Source organism: Passer domesticus, chromosome 10 (genome assembly GCF_036417665.1).
Source record: "Passer domesticus isolate bPasDom1 chromosome 10, bPasDom1.hap1, whole genome shotgun sequence".
In the NCBI taxonomy this organism is placed as follows: Eukaryota; Metazoa; Chordata; class Aves; order Passeriformes; family Passeridae; genus Passer; species Passer domesticus.
In genome coordinates this window covers 7,508,397-7,524,328 of record NC_087483.1, presented here as the reverse complement: position 1 = coordinate 7,524,328, position 15,932 = coordinate 7,508,397, and the positions used below count along the sequence as shown (strand labels likewise).

The 15,932-nt window shown below is 54.5% G+C and overlaps 2 protein-coding genes across 2 annotated transcripts; both read left to right on the top strand.

Moving 5' to 3' along the window:
* Positions 1–4,466: 4,466 nt before the first annotated feature.
* Positions 4,467–9,207, top strand: LOC135308535 (putative methyltransferase DDB_G0268948). Its single transcript, XM_064433589.1, has 7 exons — positions 4,467–4,610; positions 5,453–5,581; positions 5,874–6,034; positions 6,243–6,456; positions 6,978–7,078; positions 7,187–7,324; positions 8,788–9,207. The coding sequence occupies exons 2-7, from the start codon at positions 5,471–5,473 to the stop codon at positions 8,876–8,878; spliced, it is 816 nt and encodes a 271-aa protein (XP_064289659.1). The 5' UTR covers positions 4,467–4,610; positions 5,453–5,470; the 3' UTR covers positions 8,879–9,207.
* A 5,069-nt stretch (positions 9,208–14,276) lies between these two features.
* Positions 14,277–15,668, top strand: LOC135309364 (interferon lambda-3-like). The gene is made up of 6 exons (XM_064435516.1): positions 14,277–14,383; positions 14,491–14,704; positions 14,965–15,027; positions 15,169–15,312; positions 15,392–15,463; positions 15,552–15,668. The coding sequence occupies exons 1-6, from the start codon at positions 14,277–14,279 to the stop codon at positions 15,666–15,668; spliced, it is 717 nt and encodes a 238-aa protein (XP_064291586.1).
* The last annotated feature ends 264 nt before the right edge of the window (positions 15,669–15,932 follow it).

The following is a 15,932-nucleotide window of genomic DNA, read 5'->3' as shown; positions in this document are numbered from 1 at the left end:
GCCCTGCCCGGCCCCGCCCGGCACGGCCCCGCCGGAGCGGCAGCTCGGGGACGGAGCTGCCGCGTCCTTCTGCAGCCTCCTTGAACCACCCTCCAGCGTCCTCGTCCTGCATCATCCTCCTGCTTTGCTCTGCACTCTCCCGGATCCTGAAGCGCCCCTCTGCACCCTTCCAAGACCTCCTGTACCCTCTTGTCCTCTGCAGCAGCTTTCCCTGCCCTTTCGCATCCTCACCTGCCCTCCTCCATCCCACCGCATCCTCCTGCACCCTCTCACACCCTCCCACAGCCTGCCGCAATTCTCGCACCCTTCTGTGCCCTCCTGCACGTCCTGCATCCTCCCACACCCTTCCACAGCCTGCCGCAATTCTCGCACCCTTCTGTGCCCTCCTGCACCCTCCTCCATGCCATGGTGTCTTTGCAGCCTCCAGCCCTCCTGCCCCCAACTGGGACAGACCACCACTGGCCATCACAGCACGGCCAGAACCCAAAAATCCCCCTTTTCCCACCCTCTGCACCACTGCACTTCCAGGCCTGTTCCCACCTGGCTTTTGGGACACAGGGCTGTGATCCTGGGAGCTGCAGTGGGAAATGGGCAGGGGGGATGGACTCAGCTGTCTCCTGGTGCAGGGGCTTTTGAGGAAGAAGAGAAGAGCCTAAAGTATTGCTGCCTTCTCCTTTTTATTTTCTCCCTATTGTCAGAAAAATCAATCCACAAACACCAGATGTTTCTGTCCAAAAAGAAAACAGAGGAGTCCTGTAACTTAATTCAAGTGAAGGGAGAGGCTATGGGGCATTCCCCTGGGGTCTCTCCAATTTTTGGATCACACAGCCTCCTTTTTATCCTAATTTCCCAGCCACATTTCCCTCTTTCCCCGTTAGCTGAGGTATTTGAGAGGTAGAGACTTCCTGAAATGCCTGATACCTTAGGCCCCTTCTAATGTATACCCCACTTTTCTTTGTCTCTCTGTTCTTTTTTCCTAAATCCAGAGATTCAGCACAGTCTTGAGTGAGCAACAGTCTGTGTCAATTATTGGAATTCCTATGGAATTTATGGTTCCCCCACTGCTTCTTTCACCTCTCCATGTCTGGCCTTAGCTACCATCAGGCCCACAGTTTGTAAAGACACCTCCTTCTCACTCCTTTCACTGCCTCACATTCCATCACATGCCTGGCTGGGACCCCAAGAAAAAGCTGAAACTCTGAATTAAGATGGTCCTGGGATCTTGTTTAATTGCCACAAATTTGTTTGCAGTTTCATAACAGCCCATCAGGCATCAGCCAGACCCAGAGCAATTGCTCTGAGTCTGGTTTGGCCGTGCACATCCCCAAGAGTTATTTAATTTTAGTACAGCAGCTTCCTGACGCCACTGGACTTTTTGCTTGTGCCAGCAGATATAATAATATCAGCTACTACATCCTCATGCCCAGAGAGTGCATGCAAGGAAAGGTGAAATAAGATCATTTCGAGCTCACATTTCTCTCCCTCCTTTTATCCCAGAATTGTTAATTCATCAGCAGATCCGGCCCCTGCGTGGGGAATGGGAGATCTCAAGTTGCTCAGCCACAGATTCTCAGGTGGCTTCTAAATTTCATTTAATGCACTGACTCCAGATTTCCCAGCTTCCTTAGTGAAAAGGTGGGAGAAGGACTTGCTGCTATTGTTTCTGGAGGCCCCCAGGGCTGGGCTTTGCTCTCAGCCCCTGCTCCAGCCCCAGTGCTGCTCACCAGTCATTCCAGGAAGGATTTATGGCCGGATGAGCTGAGGGGCGAGGCAGGATTGCAAAGCCAAGGGCTCTCTCCTCTGCAGGCTTCCTCCTCTGCCCTTGAGCGTGTCCCTGGCTGCCTTCATTTCCCCTCCAGCCCTTTGTGTGCTGCAGCACAGCAATCACCAGCCACTGCTGCTGCCATTGCAAGGATCTGGGAATTGCACTTCCCTAAAATTGTCAGTGCTGTGGGAAGTCCCTTCTCCCTCGCCTCTCCGGTCTCTTGTTCATCTGGGCTTTCTTTTGACACAAACACTGATTTTTCCTGGATTTCAGGGAGCAGGCAGGGACAGCCCTGATGCCAGCTGAGGTCTTGAGGCACAGCTCTAACACATCAACAGTGACATCCCTGGTTTGTGGATAAATCCCTTCCCTACAAGGATCTTTATCCGTTTTTAAGACAAGAGAATTATATTCTTCACTAATTTAAAGTCTGAAGCCTCTAGGTTTGAAAAGATCCTTGAAGAAATACCAACTATTTTCCAATCCCTTTATTCCTTGTTGTGAGAATAAATCTTGCTCCTTTTCCATCAGAGAACAAATAAACAGGGGAGAGTCTCCCAAGAGCTGAAGCCTTACTGGGATCTTCAAATCAAATCAAGTTTTCCACAAGGTAGGAGACATATCACTGACCTCTTCAGGGGATCCTGGGGATGGGGAGGTGGACCCCAGCCCTGTGGGCATCCTTCCTCTTGTGTGGTCCAGCAAAAAGCTCCTGAGTCAATTAAAATTGAAATTAAATTTGTAAATTAATTTGTGCCATTTACCTCCTCTTCCTTTAACTCCAAGCAATCCATCCACAGATAAATCTGTTGGTGAAAAATACCACTGGACACAGGAGGACTGACAGGAGTGTCCTTTGGCCTTTTTGTCCCCTAAAATAGATTGATTCATTTTTTCAGTTTTAATAAATTCAGAGTGAGATGCATTCCCAATGAAGGTCTATTAATCCAGGACCCTGCTATAGAATTAAAATCCCCAGGGTCTGAAGGTTTGGGGAACAAGTTGGAAAGGCCCCAGGGCACTTTGGCATTCCAGTATTTGGACTTAATAAGTGGGCAGGCAGGCATGATGGACAGTGTCTGAATCTCTGAGCCTGGTGTTTTAACCCACATTTGGCCTAAGGCTCAGCAACCCAAACCTTGAGGAGACCAGTTTATTTCTACATGGTGCAGGGCCATCAGAGAGCAGCAGTCCCTTGGGGAGCACAACAGGGATGGAGGAGGGAGCCAAAGGCAGCAGAATCCCAAATTTGGGAGAGCTCAGGAAAGGCCTGGTGCCATTTGCAGCCCATGCCTGGCTGCTGTTTTGTTTTCCTGTTTGGTGCTGGCTGCAGCCCAGTTAAACACCACCTGTGCACTGCCCTGGAACTGTGAAGTTTGGAACGGGGCAGGTGCCTCAGGCCTGGGACATCACCCCCTCCTGTCTGCAGTGTGCTCTCAGCAAAATCCAGGCAAAATGGGGTGCCCAAACCCCAGAGAGCCAGGGTGTGAAAACACAGGGCCCTTTGGTGATTGTGTGGTGTTTTCTCTTGCTGCAGGTACCACCCCTGCATGATCAAGCAGCAGGTGGCCCAAATAAAATATTTGGGACACAAGCCCAGGAACTCCAACCCACGCTTTGATTTAGCAAACTGCTTCAAGCCAGCCTCTGTCTTCAGTCCTTGAGTAAATTCACTGGTTTCTCCTAAAATTAGGAGTGGCTTAAAGGCTGTGCTAATCAGCAGGGATCCATGGCTGCCGTGCAAAGTACTGCAGGGACTGTGCTTCCAGTAAACCACGGCTCCGTCAGCCTCAGCTGCACGGAATTAACATTACTCTCCTGAGGAAGGGGTAAAATCCTGCCCCGAGTCAGGGCAAACTGCCTAGCTCTGAAATCCCAGCATTCTAAGCTCTTCAAGTGCTGCTCCTGGGGGCTCCTGTGGCATTTTCTCTTTCTGCTGGACACCAGGAGGGGACTCCAGCGCAGACAGAGCTCTGTGGGTATGGCTGCGGCTGCCTGCAGCATTTGAATCCTGTTCTGCCACCTTCTAAGCTCTGCTTCCTGAGATGTGGAGGCTGCTTGAGCATTCCCAGGATCCGTGGGCACTTTGAAAGCTGTAACTATGTGATCAGTAGCCACAGGCTGAGGCTCGGCTCTGCGGCTCCAGGATCACAGAATCACAGAATTCCTAGGTTGGAAGAGACCTTTAAGATCATCAAGTCCAACCCATGTTCTAGCACATCAACTAGATCATGGCACCAAGTGCCACATCCAGTCTTTTTTTAAACACATTCAGGGATGCTGACTCCACCACCTCCCCGGGCAGATGATTCCAGTATTCGACCACTCTTTCTGTGAAAAACTTCCTCCTTTAGTCTAGCCTGTATCTCCCTTGGTGCAGCTTGAGACTGTGTCCTCTTGTTCTATCTGTTGTTGCCCGGAGAAAGAGACCGACCCCCAGCTCACCACAGCCACCCTTCAGGAAGGTGAAGAGAGTGGTAAGGTCACCTCTGAGTCTCCTTTTCTCCAGGCTAAACAATCCCAGCTCCCTCAGTCGTTCCTCATAGGGTTTGTGTTCCAAGCCCCTCACCAGCCTCGTTGCTCTCCTTTGGACACACTCAAGCATCTCAGCGTCCCTCCTAAGCTGAGGGGCCCAGAACTGGGCACAGCACTCAAGGCGTGCCCTCACCAGTGCCGATTACAGGGCAAGAATCCCGGTGGGATTCTCCAGAGGCCGCCTCCGGGATTTCGGCAGGGGAGCGCCGTGCGGGCGGCACCGGGGGCGGTGCGGGGCCATCCCCCGCCTTCCCCCGCCTCCCTCCAGCCCACAGCTCCGGACCGGGAGCGGCTGGCGCGGGGGCTGCGGGTAAGGAGCGGGAACGCTGCCGGGAGGAGGCTCCTCTGGGCGCACCGGGAGGATCCCCGCAGATCCCCGCTTCGGCAGCGCTGCTGTTCCCGCTGGGAGCTGCAGCCCTGGCTGCTGGAGCATCTCTTCCTGCGTGGAGGCCGAGCAACCCTCGGTCCTTCCGGGGCGGCGCCTCGGGGCTGCGGGCACCGGGGGGCGCGGGGCCGGGAGTGCCCGGGGCTCGGCCCCGAGAGCTCCGCTGCCTCCCCGGGGGCTCGGCCCCTGGCTCCCCGAGCTCCCCCGGGTGCTGTCCTGGCTCCCCGGGCTGAGCTGGGCCCGGCCGAAGGGCCCCGCTGGCCTCCACACGCGCTGAGGGGTTCAGCGCCCTCAGGGACTTGGGGTGGCTGCTGGACGGGAGGGGCCAAAAAGCAGCGGGTGGGTGGGAGAGCGCAAGGTGGAGTTGTGGTTGTGTGGTAATAGAAAAAAAAATTATTATTTTTTTTTTAAGGCAAAACCAGCTAGTAAAAGCCGCCGTGTTTTACTGGTAGTTTTCCTGCTTCACGGCTCAGTGAATGGTTTGAGGAAACAGGCGGGTGGGTGGGGAAAACACAGGGGTTACACACTCCTCCTCGCGGGTGTGTAAAAACCTGGAAAGCTTTTCCTGTGGACGCCGCTGTTTGCTCCTGTGGTTAGCTTAGGGCTGTGGGAGGGATTCCTGGAGAGCAGGTCCACGCTCCCTCGCTGGAGCCTCCCGGGCAAAGTCCTCCCCGCGGCCCCGCCGGAGCTCCAGAGCCTGCGGGCCCGGGCTGGGAGGCGGCAGGAGCTCGGTCCCTGTGACATCCCCGGCTCCCTGCCTCCCCCAGGGGCCAGGCCAGCCGAGCATGGCCACCCAGATGTTCGAGGGCAGGGGGCATGCGGCCGTCTACCAGAAATACAGGTTTGCACCGGGCAAAGAGCTGCAGCAGACCATCCTCTCCTACCTGCGGGAAAAGGTGAGCGGGCTACGGCCAGGCTGGAGGAAAAACCCGAGGAGTATTTAATTGTGGGTGGGGGAAAAAATCCAAGGGGTGTTTAATCGTGGGTGGCAGTGTTTGCCTTGCTGGGAGTGTCACCTTGGTTGGTGCCTCGGGGAAAGATAAAGCAGCAGGGCTCATGGCCAGATGGGGGCACACAAAAGGCTTTCCACAGGTTCTGCCATGCTAAGTGGATGCTGGGGGAAGGAATGGGGTGAAAGCACAGGAATTGGGTGGCTGCCCCCCGAGAGACATCCACCCCTCCCTGCAGAAGGCCATCCCTGCGGAGCTGGCGGTGGACGTTGGCTGTGGCTCTGGACAAGGCACCCACTTCCTTGGGGAGCACTTCAAGAAGGTGGTGGGCACGGACATCAGCGAAGCGCAGATCCAGGAGGCCAAGGACACCCCCTGCCTGCCCAACATCTCCTACCTGTGAGTGCCAGGCCAGCACGCTGGGCCAGGGGCAGAATTCAGGTCCTCACGCGGAGGTGGTGGTTTGTGAGCATGACTGGCACCAAAGATTCCATTCGGTGGAATCCCTGGTGTGAGCAAGCGTTACCCCAGACTTCAGAAGCTGTGGTCTTGCATCCCAAACCCACCCTGTGACTCCGCGTCCGTGGCTTTTCCCCGTGCCCTGCAGGGTGTGCCCCGCGGAGGAGCTGCCGTTCGCGGAGGCCTCCGTGGACGTGCTGACCTCGTTCACGGCCGCGCACTGGTTCGACATCGAGCGCTTCGCGCGCGAGGCGCGGCGCGTGCTGCGGCCCGGCGGCTGCGTGGCCATCAGCACCTACACCCTGGACATGAGCCTGCGCCACGGGGACTGCTCCCAGCAGCTCACCAGAGTCTTCAGGGAGGTCAGCTGGGAGAGCCTCGGGGCGGGGGGAAACCTGCAGAGAGGGAGGAGTGGGATTGAGGGGGTGTGACGAGAAGAATGCACTGGACTGGCTGGATCATGAGGAGGGGGACATGAGGACTGATGGGGCAGACTCTGGTGGGGGTGAGAAAGGTGCCAGGGCAGATTTGGGAGCTGGTGTTGTCCAGGAGACTTTTCCTGTCGCCCTGATCACAGTGAAAAGAGTGGGAAGTAGAAACTGTTTTTTTTTAGGAATCTTTCTGGACCAAGGGTGTTTTAAGAACTGGATAAAAAGAGACTTTGCACTATGAGTAAGAGCTCTGTAAGGAGGACAGGAGCCTTATTTCTAGAACAGGATCCTTGAATTCTTTATATTAAGCAAGATTTTGCTGTATTTTAATGCAATAAGTTTTTTTTAAAAAAAAAGACACATAAGAATGTATCACATGCAGGCCCAAACCTAAGTGGCATCTGAGAACTTCAAGTGGTTTTGTGTTTGTTTTTAATACACTGTCTTTGCAGTGCTGGGACGAGATTTTAAAATACTCAAATAACAGAGTAAAATATGTCTTGGATGACTACAAAACTATCTTTGAGGCCTTGCCGTTCTCAGACAAGAAGAGGTGAGCAGAACCACCTTGGATGGTGTCAGACATTTTATCCACCACCGTGCCAACCTGTGGTCTGTGTTCTCCTGCCTTTGAGATTTAACTTGCCCGTGTCTCTTGTAGAATCACTGATATCTATGACCCAATTCCCATGACTGTCGAGGGTGTGGTTGGTTACATGGAGTCCACCTCTTCGTACCAAACCTTCAAGAAGAGTGACCCTACAGCTGCAACATCCCTCCTCCAAGAGACTGAAAAGAGGTGAGAAAACAAGCAGGGAGTGGAGGACCTGTCCTGTACAGAGGGAGGTCGTGCAGACCCCTCCAAAGCTGCAGGGGAGCCTGCAGGGATGTGCTCCCTCCATTCCCGGGGGGACAATTGTCAGGGGTTCCTGTGTAGCAGTAGGATGTGCCTGCACCATTGTATCCATGAAACCTCTGACACGAGACTCTCCTGAGTTTCTTTACCTTGCTTTTAATTGGCAAAGGGAATGGAAAATACTGGTGGTTGCATCTTCACCTGTTGAGCTTTAGTGGGTCTAGGGTTTTCAAAGAGACGAGCAGTTGTGGGCTGCTCTAAGGTTCTCTATTGCATGAATGCATCAGCCTCGAAGGCAGAGAGGTCAGGGTGTTCAAGTCAGTGCTAAAAGCTTTCTGGCTGAGTCCCAAGCAAGGGCAGCAGCTGCAAGGCTGCTCTCTGGAACAGTCCCAGGCTCTGTGCAGGAACAGCAGCAGCAACAGTTGTTCCCTGGCACAGAGTCCAATGCCTGAGCAGCAGCAGGGACAATTCTGATGTTCTCAGCAGCAGCAGGGACCACAGCCTTCTTTCTTCTTTATCCTTCTCATTTTCTTTCTCTGTTTTCTTCTTCTTTGTGGTTGTTGATAGTTGTGGTTGTGTTGGTTGTTGATGTTGTCTTTTGCACCCCCTTACAGAGACTTTTTATTCTTAAAACACCCAATCAACTGAAAACATGATTCTAAAACATTCTTTCTAAGCCAATCTAGGTTTGATTCTAATGTGCAGAAGTAGTACAAAAGTAGTGTCAGTTCTTTAAAAATTACATATATCATAGTATATATTTATGCAAATGTACTATCTGTTTCCTTACTTGAAAGTTTATCTATCCACGTGAATAGTTCTTTCTATTTACGTATGTAGTTTTATCTGTTGTTTTATGTGAATAATTCTATCTATTCTATCTATTCTGCCTGGCTGCAAGGTTCTGCCATGTTTTTGTTATGTCTAGGGCTAAGTTGCTGGGCTTTAAACTAGGTTTTAGGGCCTTTGCTGGCTAGTACAGTTTCTTAAGGCACTTAAAATATATTTCTACCTACTTAAAACCTAAAGCTTAAACTTACTTAAAACTATAACTCACACTTCTATTTACTTAAAATTTAAACCTACACTTCTGCTTCATATCTGTGTGGTTTAATATATCTTAATTTCTCTAAAGGCTTTAGTTCAAGCCCTGCATTCATCTCCCTCTCTGGGGAGCTCAGAGAGGCTGCATGCCAACACTGACCCATCTGTTTCAGCCCCAACAAGGGCCTGTGGGCAAGGGGTGCTGCTCATTTATTCCCTGACCAGAGCAGCCCTTGTGCAGCAGCTGGAAGCATTTGCCATCCCCGCTGTGTGCTGGGGGTGGAAGGGATGTGTCTCTGGCTCTGGGTGTTACCCCACATCAGGTGGGCAGGGTGAGACCCTTCCTCTGCTTGTCCTTGCAGGATGCTGGAGACAATGGGAGTTTCCTCTCGTGAGACCCCAGTGGAGTTCTTGGTGAGGCACGTCTGTGTGCTGGGGTGCAAGGCATGCTGAGAGCAAACCCTGCTCCTGATCTGGTGCTACAATCAAGGGGAAGGTGGATTGCCTCCTAAAACCCTGCTTGTAACCACTCTTACTCCTTGGGAAGATTACTGCTGATTGAAATTCTGATCTCCTGTGGGAAGCAGATGGGGTTTTGTGCCCCTCAGGTTCCTGTCCACCTGGGTCCTGCAGTCTGCCCAGTGCTGCTCCCTGGGCACTGGAAGTGTCCCATTGTGGATTGCTGGTTTAATAACATGTGGGGAAGAGAATCACAGGAACAGCTGAGAAACTCACTGCATTTCTTACACAATTAATGAGAATTAAAAAGCAAGCTGAGAAAATGCTGCCTGTGCTTCCTGTTTTACAAAGAGACAGTGGAGCACCCACTGGTGTGGGAATAACTGTGCTACATTGACACTGAGTGTCCTGAAGCCCTCAGTGCCCCTCTGCTCCGTGGGGAGGGTGGGTTTGGGGGAGGAAGGGCCATTCCCTGCCCTGGCTAAGCGAGGAGCTGAGGGCTGCCCTGGACAGGGGCTGCTCTCACCCACAGTGTGCCCCATCCCTGGTGCAGGTATCAGCACCTTTACCTGCCCCAGGAGTGCCTTGGCCCTGGTGAGATCCCTCAGGACAGCTCAGGAGCCTTGATGGGATCACTGCTGAAGGAGAGCAGGTTTGTGCCCTATCACCCACCCACGCTGCGAGGGGCAGATTAGAGACTGTGTTTTTTTGGGAGGGGCAAGGGGAGACATGAGGGCTCAAAGTTGGGCATACCCTGGTACAAGTCACCTCCTGTTTGCCTTCTGGATATTTCAAGTCCAGACCCACCCTGTGCAGGGATCCTTCCCTTTCCTGTAATTCCTGTCCTTGGCAAGAAAGCTTCCCTGACACCATGGGAAGGGCTGTGCCCTCACTCTCTTCCACGTCAGTGCATTATTAAGAAAGGTGAGGTGCCACCTCTGCTCCCAGCCCCAGAGGGGGCTGGAGGTGCTTCTGCTGAGCTCTCAGGGTCCTGACTGAGCTGCCCTCAGCTTGCCCAGGGTGGGGGGCAAAGGCTTTGCCCCCAGGAGGGTGATGGGGTCTCGGGAGCACAGCTATGGTGTGGGAAGCCCATCGAGGATGGGAGGCTGCTCTGTGCCCATGGCAGGTGCTGGGGCAGCAATACTGGATCAGGCCCTGATGCCACTGTGAGGCTGCTCCAGGTGCAGCTTGGCTTTGGGCCAGCAGCAGCTCCAGGCCTCCCTTGCTGGGTGAGCACGAGGGGTCTCTCCTGCCCGGGCTGGCACCACTGCTGCCATGCCAAGGGGCTGCCTGGGCTGGGGCAGCCCCAGCTCTGCTGGCAGGGATTATCCCTGTGGGGTGCATCCCTGCAGACATTCCAGGGCAGGGAGGGGTCCTGCAGGATGTGGCATCCCGTGTCCCTACAGTGCTGGCAAAGAGGCTCTGGGGAAAAAGTGTTTGGGTTTTTTCTTCACTTTAAATTTACAACAAGTTTAAGTCTGCTCGCTAATTACGCCTGTGATTTAATTTAAAAGCCTTTCCCTCCCTGCAGTGGGTGCCCAGCCATGAGGTCAGAGCAGGGATTGCATCAGCAGAGCAGCCACTGCAGGGGCTGCTGCAGCTCACACGTGCTGGGGGATGCAGTGGGGCTGGGGGCACTTTGGTGGCACCACACCCTGGGCTGGCAGGGACAGGACTGGTGATGGCTGACAAGCAGAGCCCACTGCTGCCCCTGTCCTGGCACCATCGGGCCATGGACAGGGCTCCCACACCTCACCCAAGGAGTTATTTTTAAACCTGGCTTTTTTGGGGCATGCTTTCTGTTCTTTCTGTCTTCTCTACCCAGACCAGTCGCTTTAGCAGGAGTCACTTCCTCCCAGACTGGCCCACCGGGCTCAGGAGCCACCTGGGCTCATCCTTGCCCACGCCGGTGCCGTGGCCCGTGGCGAGCACCTTTGCCATGCTTGTGCCAGTGGCAAGCACCTTTGCCATGCTCATGCCATGCAGGAGCCCGTGAGTCACCACGGAGCGATTGCCTCACCCGCGCTGACGCCAGCCCTGCCCACAGCCAGGTTTCACTTTTGGTCTCGCACCTGGAAATTCCACACCTGGGATTTCTTGCTCCAAGCAAGCTTGAGTGACTCCAGCCTTCCAAGGAAGGGGCTCCATCATCACCATCTGTGCTGCTCTCCTGGAACAGCACCATTGGCAGCCGGTGATGCCTCAGGGTTCAGCTTTTATATTTTTCACATTCTGTGCTGCTTTAGTGTGTGGGTCTGGGCTTCATATGAGGGGATGGTGAGCTCTCTGCACAGAGCAGGGAGACAAAACAATTCCTTCTCTAGCTGGGGACCAAGGACAAATGATCCACATCTCAGGCCCAAGAGCACAAACAACATGGACTGAAGAGAGAAAAACAAGCAGGATAGGACTTCATGGTATAAATCTGTAATTGGACAATTAACTCCAATATTTAAATGGACCAGAACTTATAAAAGTGAGAGACCCCGTGACCAGTCGTCCATTTTGTGACCATTTTGGGTTCACCTTGGGTGCAGCCCTGGCTGGGCTCTTGTGCTGCCCAAGGTGCATCCATTGAGGCCTTTTAATAAATCCCTGCTTTATTCTTTAGCTCCGTCCAGCCTCTGTTCTAGGTCAGCTTCCCAAGGCATCACTGGGACTGGAACAATGATTGTGGTGGGTGCCCCGTGCTCTGTAGACTCTGTTGGGCATGGTGTGATGTCCCCAGCCCGTGCTGGCTTTGGGGACTCCACTGCCAGGGCAGGAGCTGGCACTGGCACGGTTTGGAGGAGCTGTGGCGAATGCAGCCGTGCTTTGCTGGGCTATGGTGGAGCATGGCATTGCTGGGCAAGACACACACCAAAGCCCGGGATGGCAACACGCATCCCGTGAAGAAAAAGCTCTCAGTGCTGCTCAGCCAGTTCCCTGGGGACTCAGCTGTGGCTGGGGGTGGCACAAATATCTGAGCAGGGTGCCCAGGAGAGATCCTCATCCCACCATGGGTGCCAGGGGCTGCGCTCATGGCCCGGCTTCGCCCCGCAGCTTTAGCTTTCCTTTGGTGCCTGTGAACTTCCTTTTGCACGTGTGAAGAGATGAGGTTTCGCTTTACTTCTCCAAACAGAAATGACACCTGGGAGAGAAAAGCCACTGCCGTGGGAAACAGGAGCCGAAGCTGTCCCACGAGGATGTGATGCTGCTCTGTGACCTGACGGGTGACCCGAAAGTGTCCCAGCAGAGATCGGTGGTGTGGGACCGGGGTTGGTGGTGGATCACCCTTCTCCCACTGGGGACCACATTTATTTTTCATTTATTGGGATTTTCTACTCAGTTGCCCTCTATTCCAGCTGAGCTGTGCCTGTTTGGATGACAGAAGTGGTCTTATTTATGCTGGTTTGGACTTGTATTTCACAGCTATGCTGATCATGAACTTTGTTGTGTTGAATAAAAATTTATCTCCTGTGGGTTTCTTTAATGCGAGAGAAAGGAAGGACAGAGCCATTGTCCTGTTCAACAAAAAGGCAGACAAGGGACCCAGCCCCCACCAGGGCCCAACTTTAATTACTGACCTCCCCCAACCTGCTGCTGTGAGGGAGGCTGGCACGGGAGCCTGGTCCAGTGGCCACATCCATGACTGGAAAACCTGTGCCCACCACGCTCTGGGGCTTCAGCACCACGTTCTGCTGTCCTGGCTCTTCTCCAAGCTGTGTCTGCATCCAGTCTGGACAAAGTGGAACGAGCCACTGTCCAATCCATGCTGCCCCTTCCCATTCTTCATCTCCATCGTGGTTTTCCATGAAAGATCAGAGCCCTGTCTGATCCATGCTGCTCCTTCCCATTCTTCATCTCCATCATGGTTTTCCAGGAAAGATCTGAGCCCTGTCTGATCCATGCTGCCCCTTCCCGTTCTTCATCTCCATCATGGTTTTCCAGGAAAGATCTGAGCCCTCTGGGATGCTGCTGGAGCAGGGGAAGGGCTCAGGAAGGGCTGGATGGACCCTGTGAGTCAACAGCTGGTCCTGCTCAACCTCTTCACTAATTGAACATGAGCCAGGAAAGCGTCCTGGTGGGAAAGAAGGTGAATGGTATCCAGGGCTGCACTGGGAGGAGTGTTTCCAGAAGGCTGAGGAAGGTGATTCCTCCCCTCTCCTCAGTGGTGAGGCCACTCCTGAAGTGCTGGGCCAGTTTTGGGCTCCTCAGTGGGAGAGAGACGTGGCAGGGGCTGGAGGAGTCCAATCAAGGTCATGAAGGTGATGGACAGGAACGTCTCTGCCACCAGGAAAGGCTGAGAGAGGAGGCTCAGGGGTCAGGGTGGTGTGACAGCCCAGCACAAGCTGAGCCAGGGAAAGTCCATCTGAACACAAGAAAAACAGAGACTGTGAAGTGTCTGCTCCATCCTTGGCCGCTGTCCTGGGCAGCCGGTGCCAGCTGATCCTGCCACAGCAAGGGTTGGACTGGATGGTGTTGAGGGTCCCAGCCCACCTCCACGACCACATCCACGCCACTCTGCTCACCCACAGCTGTACCTTTCCACATGCTTCCACAAAAACTTTTCTCCTTTTCTTGAACCCTTTGAACTCAGCACTTCAGTTCCAAATATGACCATTAAAAACTGGGTCCTCCTGGAGGGTTCTGTGGTCATTGTGCAAGGACCTGCAAAGTTCATTTATGCCTTACTCTGTTTGCTTCCCAGAGCCAGGCACTGCCCTAATTTTTTATATTTAATGCTTGATGAATGCATGAGACTTAAAAGCACAGCAGTGACCACAGGAGGTTCCCTTGATGAAGGGAGAGCTTGTTGAGAGGTACCATTCCAGCTGTCAGCAGAGGGATGTCAATACACCCTATTTGTGTCTCCGGGATGAAGAGGGAGGAAACCCCAGCCAGCCCCAGTGGCAGCTCTGCTCATCTTCATCTCCCAAACACAACTCTGTGTCCCACCTGGAAAACCTGAGGTGGAAGTGCTTCTGCTTTCACCTTTTTCCCTGCTTTGGTGGTGAGCCTGGTCCCTCAGGATAACACAGCCATAAAAGCTCATGCCTGCAGCCTGGACAGTGCAGTGCCCACTCCTGGCTGCTGCTTATGGCCCCAACCCACCACGGGAAAACTGAAGCCTGAACTCCTGCTGCCACTCAGGAGGCACCACACCCCTCCTGTCCCCGTGGACCTGCTGTCCCCAGGTGTCTCCCACAGCTTTCAGCACGGGGTGGGACTGGGTCCTGCTGGCATCCCCCCACTTGCCAACCCCAGCCCCAGCATCCCCCGGCATCCTGGGCTGAGGCAGAGCAAGCAGAGCTGGAGGCAGCTGGGCAGGTAAGAGAAACAAGGGGAGATTCCCTGCACCACTTTCATTTTCTTGTTTTCAGCTGTACCAGCCCAGGGTTTTCCTGCGAAGATGAAAGCACCAGGCAGGAATAAAAAGCTGGAGATGGAGCAGCAAGGCAGCCACAGCGAGCAAGGCAAAGGAACTCCTTGGGACATCCAGCAGCTCAGCAGCTCCACGTCTGAAGAAGCCACCTGTAGCACCTGTCAGGCACCTCTGCAGCTGGAATTTAGCGAATCCTGCCTGGAGTCCTGCTGTTCATCCTCTCTGGCATCCTGCACCGCAGCCTCCTCACCCCGTCGTGCTCCATCGCCGGCTGTCCAGCTTTCCTTGCCAAAATGCTGCGCCTCAGCCTCGCCACGCTGCTCGTGCTGGTGCTGGGGGTCAGCCCGGGGGCTGCCTTTCCCCATGACGCCCCGGGGAATGGCTGCAGGCCCTCCAAGTACCAGCACATTCCACCCAAGCAGCAGCAGGCTCTGAGCAACATGAGACACGAGGTTGTGAGTACTGCCGGCAACGGGGGGCTGCGGGCTGGCAGGGGGCGAGGCAGAGGGGATGCTGAACTCAAGACCTGAGTGACAAAGTGCCGGTTTTCTGCGGCAGTTTGGGGATGAGCAAGATGTTTTCCAATGGTGTTTGGGGGCATGAAGGATGCTGGGCCATCCTGGTTTCAGACCCCTCAAGGCTGGCCAGGGCTGTCCAACATAGCCAGAAGTCACGATGAGAGTTTTTCAGTCTCTCTCTCGGTTTATGCCAGCAGATGAAGGACCACAAATGCAACACCAAGCTCTTCCACCGGAAATGGAACGCGGTAAACCTGCCGGTAAGGGCGAGGTGATGCTGCAAAAAGGGGGCACGGCTCTCCTGTCCGCCGCTTCCACCCACACCCCTGGGCAGGTCTCCGAGACCCCATCCTCCAGCCCTGCTGCTTCGGCTCCCTTAACCACAAAACTCTCCCCCACAGATGTCCGACCGCGTGCTGCTGGTGGCGGCCGAGCTGAACCTCACCATCGCCATGCTGGAGCTGCCCGCTTCCCCCAGCTTCGCCGAGGCGCGCCGGCAGCCGCTGGAGTTCTTCAGGAACGCCCGGGAGGACGTGCTGGGCTGCGTGAGTGCCTCCCCCAGCCCTGCCCCGGCCGGCCGCGGGCCGCTCCGTGCCGCCGCTGAGCCGGCCGCTCTCCCTGCAGGTGGATCCCGGGCTCCAGCCCTCGGGCAAGCTGCGGCGCTGGCTGCACAGGCTGCAGGAGGCCCTGCGCACAGTAAGTGGGGCCGGCGGGGCTTGGAGCCTTTTTTTGGGGTGTCAAAAGCGCCCTGTGCAGAGCTGACCCAGGCCGTGTCGCCCCGCAGGAGAGCACGGCGTGCCTCAGGGCCACCACCATCCCGTTCGTCATGCAGGTGCAGGACAACCTGCGCTGCTGGGCGCTCCAGGACAAGTGCCGAGCTGCCGGACCCGCCCGCAGATGAAGCGCCCCGCGGCGCCGCCCCCGGGAGAGGGACCGGGAAAAACGACTGCTACTGCCTGTTTCACCCATTTAACCCTTCTTTTATGCGAGCTGAGGAAACAATTCTTTTAATTTTATTTTATTTTTTTTTCTACTGTCTTTTAAATTATTGGCTCGGGACAAGGCGAAGTAATGCCCTCCCCGAGAGAACGTGAATATGCGTATTTATAAGGTACCTCTGTCTTTCCGGTTCTCAAAATGTTTTTAAGGAGATCTATTTTTTTAC